The sequence below is a fragment of the Urtica dioica genome, chromosome 11 (genome assembly GCF_054948205.1).
Source record: "Urtica dioica subsp. dioica isolate 48M chromosome 11, U.dioica_male_clone48M_v1_H2, whole genome shotgun sequence".
NCBI lineage: Eukaryota > Viridiplantae > Streptophyta > Magnoliopsida > Rosales > Urticaceae > Urtica > Urtica dioica.
In genome coordinates this window covers 14,162,264-14,167,930 of record NC_142766.1, presented here as the reverse complement: position 1 = coordinate 14,167,930, position 5,667 = coordinate 14,162,264, and the positions used below count along the sequence as shown (strand labels likewise).

The following is a 5,667-nucleotide window of genomic DNA, read 5'->3' as shown; positions in this document are numbered from 1 at the left end:
TAACAAGTCGAATCTTGTTGTTGTTTTTGTTTTTTTTTAGGTCTAGAAAAATGAAATTTGCCGTTTGTTATGCTTTTAGTTTAAACGTTTTGCACGATTTGTATCTATTTTAAAAAATTAGCTGTGCTATAACGTTGACTATTCATATGCTTTTTATTTTTAGTTTCTCGAGTTTAAGCCGTGATATCAAATAAATCAAAATAAAGAACAATCACTAGTGACTGTCTGAATCATTTTATTTAGACGAATAAATTATGAGTAGATGTTAACTAGTTTAACTAAGGTTTTATGTATGAACTCGTTTTTTAAAAGTTTAAAATTACACAAAGATTAATAAAATGGAATGTTTCTATTTTTCAGAATTTTTAAACACATTCTGAAAGTGTAAATCTGGTAATATGAAGAGCTCAAAAGTTTAAAATTGGTGATGCTTTATGTGGGCTATATTTTTTCAAGTTTTTTTATTTGTTTATTCCATAATATTTGATTAACTTTTGAAATAATAGAGGGTGTGTGGTAGCTGGTTTGATGGTGGGTTCAATCTCTACCGACAACAAATGCTCTTAAACGAAATTAGAAAAATAATAGAAAATCGATATGAGAGGTGTTATTGTCCTTCACTACTTATATATGAATAATTGATAGATATGAATTAAAAGGTGGACTATTTTGTAATTGTATCGTTTAATAAGGCTAATAATTAGGAGACTTTTATCTACTCAATAGGATTTTTTTTATAACAGTATTACTATTACTGATAATATTGATAAAGATTGAATACATAATTCAAAGTATATATAAACTCCTACACAACAATAAGAGACTTTTCAGGAAAAGAGCACAAAGTACTCAAGATAATTAAAACTTTTGAGAAGTATACAGTAACATAAATGCATATGACGGGGATTGTTCTCTCGCCCTCTAAAGAAGAGAGCTATTTTTTTCGGCGGACTATTGGTTCAGCGTCGAAAAACCATGACGCCATTGTGGACATGGACAAGCAGCGGCACGGGCCCAAAAAAGTTGGGGGGGGTACTTGGGAGCTAATGGTCCAGAATGGCAATTTATTGCCTTGGGTTTTAGAGCAAGTCTGTTTCTTGTGCTTGTCCAATAGGCCCAGTAGAATTAAAGCCAGCAGAAATTGAATTGGGCTTTTCCAAAAAAAGGCCCAAACTTGGAGCATGAGTTAACACGTGCTTAATAGGGTTTACAAAGATTCTAAAATATATATATTAGTAAATCCTATTTTTTATCGAGCAAAAATAGGATTTACAAAAAAAAAAAAAAAGAATCTTTGAAGATCTGCGCAACTGCCTATGCATATATATTATAGCTGCGCTGATGTAAAAAAAAAAAAAAAAAAAAAACAAACTACGTATCTCTCCAAGAAACAAATACCAATATGGTGGCGACGACTGAGATCACAGAAACCCTGTCAAGGGAAGAGTACGTGTACATGGCGAAGCTGGCCGAGAAGTCGGAGCGGTACGAAGAGATGTCGGAGTTCATGCGGAGCCTGGTGACGTCACTGGAGCCCTCGTCGGAGCTCACGGCGGAGGAACGGAAGCTGGTGTCGGCGTCGCTGAAGCACGAGGTGGGGTCTCTGCGCGCGGCGTGGCGGATCGTGTCGTCCATTGAACGGAGAGACGCGGCTAAGGGACAAAAAGAGTCGGCGCTGAACCGAGCGTACAGAGCGAGAGTCGAGGCTAGGCTCTTCGTCGCGGTCAAGTCTGTGCTTGACCTCGTGGACTCGCATTTGTTGCCACGCGCCGCCGATGAAGCCAAGTCTCGGGTGTTTTTTTTGAAGATGAAGGGAGATTATCATCGCTACCTCGCCGAGATTCAGTCCGGCCACGACCGGGCTGACTCTGCCCAGGAGACCTTGGCTTCTTACTTGGCCGCTCAGGTCTGGTTTTTTTTTTTAAGGCAATAATCAAGGTTGAAAATATACGATAAAAAAAATAATACTATTTTTATATATATATATATATATATATATATATGTATATGAATCTGTTGGAGTCAAAAAAATTTACTCGCTTGAAAAAAAGAAGAAGATAGCAAATTAAGGGATTACTTTTTTTTTTCTTTCCAGATTATGTATTTTTTAGTTGGCCGCTCAGGTCACCTTCTCATCTTTGCTCCAATTTACGATAAAAACATATATTTGTCTATAGGAAAGAGTCATTAGTTAGATTATTGCTTTTTCTTGTTCTTTTCTAGTCATCGAATTTTACTTAATTTTTCTTTGCTCCGAATTGCTTAATCATTAGCTTAGCAAATAATTGGTACTTTTTTTTTTCAACGAATGAAAATTATGTGACATGATAAACTAATATGACATTTAGCTTATAATAGATACTTTTTTTTCAATAATTAGCTTTGGAAATAATTATATGATGAAAAAATTACTATATTTTATAGATACGAGTCTTTTGTGAGATTATTGCGTTCTCTTGTTCTGTTGCTGGAGTAAAAGACTTTTACTCACTTAAAAAGAAAATACTAAAAGACTAGTTTTTATTTTTTATTTTTGTATTTTTTCCAGATTATATATTTGGTCAAAAGTGGATGTTTCATTATGTGTTTTTTCGTTTTTTGTTTGGGTCTGTTCCGCGGAGTTGGCCGCTAAGGTCTCAGACTCTCAGTCACTACTTTAATTTTTCTTATTTATTATTATATATTCAGTTATATACGTAAGCGAATTTTGGTGGGTTAGTTTATCGTGTTTTCTTTGTTTAGATTTTCTTGTTTGGGTTGAATGAAGTCAACGAATATAGTTGAGTACTCTTTTGACAAATAAGAATAAAATAATAACGGATGTGTATAAGATTTTTTACGACTTTTTTTTTTTTTGGTTATTAGCTCATCGTAGTTTTTATTATTATTATTGAAGGAGTTGGCTGAGGCGGAGATTCCGGCGAACGATCCGATCAGACTGGGCTTGGCTCTTAACTTCTCAGTGTTCTACCACGAGATTCTCAACGAACGTGATAAAGCTTGTAGCTTGGCGAACCAAGTATATATGTTTTTTTCTCATTTAATATCCCTGCTATTTTATGAGAACTTATGGTATATGATAAAAAGATTCACGTACGTTACAAAAATTGTGGTTTGAATGATAAAGGCATTTGAAGACGGCATAGCTGAATCGGACTCTGTGGCGGGTGATGAATCAAACAAGGAGAGCCATATGATCTTGGGACTCTTGAGGGACAATCTCAGTACTTGGACTTCAGATTTATAGGGTTGAGTAAAGTCTGTTTTCCATTACTGTACAGTTTGACTTTGTTCTACGAGCTCTTACTAATGACCGTATATCACGTTTTCTGATGCAGGAAGTACAGGTTCTTCGGGCTCGCCATGTCGTGTTCTTGGATAATTTAGGAATTTCTTTGAATTGATGGTTTATAATCTGTTTAAGGTCTTGGTGACTTGGTCTATTAGTTTATTCGCTCCAACTATATTAGTTTATATAAATTATAGTTGAAATACAATTTCGTCCCCACTAACTTTTTTATTTACATTCACATGCAAGATAATACACTATAAATAATGAGCCGGTGTAGAGTAAGATTTACCCTTTAATAAAAAAATTATTGCTCTTGCCACTCCACGTAAGTAATATTTTCACAAAAAAAAAAAAAAACAAGTACAAACGAATAAGAACAACTCTCTCTCTCTCTCTCTCTCTCTCTCTCTTGGATAATAATAATAAATCAATTAACATATTTTGTTCACTATGTTTATAAATATATATACACACATTCCGTATAGGAATTATTCCAAACTATGACCATCGAGTAATCAGTTTCTCATTATTCAATAACAAAGCTTATTTCCACTTCTATGACTTAACTTGAACGAGGGAGAGAAATATTTAGCTACAAAATACCATTATTACAAGGTAATCTAGCAACACAACCAATTTCAAACACGATTTTAAAGATCTAATCAACGTTTGGTAAATTTTATAATCTAACCATTTATAGAAATAAGCGGTTAGAAAATATCAAAAATACCATTGTGTAACATAAATCATATAAATCTACTAGCCAACGTTTCAGTCATCCAAAACTTATCGCGTGTAAAATAAACGGAAATCAACTGAAATTACTCCAAGAAAACTTGTCTTACATTAAGGATTACGCAGATTTGATGGACTATTAAAAGTTAACGTGTATTCTTTTTTTTTTAAAAAGAAAAAAATTGACGTATATTAATTACATTATTTGGCCGATCAATCAAAACGTTGGCTACATGTTGATGTTAGCCGATTTTAATAGAGGATAATCTAGTAATTTGCTGACTAAATGAATTATAAAGCCACGTCATCATTTGTGGCTAGATTTGAAACTTAGGTGAAACGTTGGATAGATTACAATACTATCGTTTCAAGTGGGGCTTAGTCCGATTCATTTTTCTTATAATTATATCTAACTGATATAGTAAATTAAATCCCTATTTTTAATTACTCTTCTATATTATATTTTAGGATATAGCTAATTAGATCTCAATTTTACATTTTTTATAATTCCATATCACTATAGTGAGTTACTAGAAAAACATTAAGAGAAGTAAAAAAAACACATGTCAATAAAGTATTATATATATAGAGAGAGCTTTTCATTTCACGATAACCATGACTTTATTCATAAAATTTAAGCAAACATACATATTAAGGCCTTTCTCATTACTAGTGTAATGAATACGAGGCATGGTATATATATATAATTCAGCCAACCCAAATGTCTAGTGGTCTTAGGACATACTTATATAAGAAAGAGGTTTATGATAATTGATCAGTAGGGCTTGCGGCCAATAAAGTTGCCAGGCGGATCATAGTTGCATGAGATTAGGGTACCGCCAGTGTTGCACCGGACCTTGGCGCAGCCGAGGCGGAGCGAGTCGCTCCACACGACCTGAGTGTAGTGCCCGCAGACCTTGCCAGGCTGGCACGTGTTGGAGTTGTAGTCGTAGAAGGCCTTCTCGTCGACCCACATGCTCACGGCGCTGGTGCCGGCCATGTCGCCGCTGCTCCAGGCCAGGTTCTCGCCGTAGGGCCCGCCGGAGTGGACCATCCGGCAGTCTCCGGCGAGGCCGCTGATGTAGCGCTGGGCGAACGACGCCAGCGTGGCGTCCCACGCGATCGGGCCCACCCCGACCTGCCCGCGGGCCGCGTTGTGGGCGTTCACGAAGTCTTGTGGGGAGTCTTGGGCTTGGGAAACAGTGGCCAATAGTAAGACCGCCAGTAATAGTGATAGCTGTGATGCCCTAGCAGCTAGCTTCATGTTTTCTTTTTTTTTTAAATGTTTATGATATGATATAGAGATGGGTGATAAGAGTGCTATATATGTTTCTGTGAATGTGGGTTGAGAAGCTAAGCAAATCTAAGAGGGTATTTATAGTACTGAACTACTGATATGGGGCTGCGAAATTTCATTATTTGGTTCACGTTGAAAAGTATTATGGTTAATGACATTTCTCAGTTTTTAGGCTTGGAAATAAACGTTGCTTTTATGAAAGCTAAGCAGCTTGTGGAAAACGATTATTTGTGGAATTTTTCTGCGTAGAGTTTGCGTAAATCAATTAGGTTGTAGTTTCTAGTAGCTTGTCAAACAAGAGCCAATCAAGAATAGTCATCAGCCACCATATTTGTAGTTTTAT

The 5,667-nt window shown here is 35.8% G+C and overlaps 2 protein-coding genes across 2 annotated transcripts; one reads left to right on the top strand and one right to left on the bottom strand.

Moving 5' to 3' along the window:
- Positions 1-1,395: 1,395 nt before the first annotated feature.
- On the top strand, positions 1,396-3,247 carry LOC149381468 (14-3-3-like protein G-BOX factor 14 lambda). Its single transcript, XM_089629752.1, has 3 exons — positions 1,396-1,906; positions 2,897-3,019; positions 3,128-3,247. The coding sequence occupies exons 1-3, from the start codon at positions 1,403-1,405 to the stop codon at positions 3,245-3,247; spliced, it is 747 nt and encodes a 248-aa protein (XP_089485878.1). The 5' UTR covers positions 1,396-1,402.
- A 1,360-nt stretch (positions 3,248-4,607) lies between these two features.
- Positions 4,608-5,454, bottom strand: LOC149381467 (pathogenesis-related protein 1-like). The gene has a single exon (XM_089601540.1). It carries the CDS (start codon positions 5,289-5,291, stop codon positions 4,803-4,805), a length of 489 nt encoding a protein of 162 aa, XP_089457666.1. The 5' UTR covers positions 5,292-5,454; the 3' UTR covers positions 4,608-4,802.
- Between the last annotated feature and the right edge of the window lie 213 nt (positions 5,455-5,667).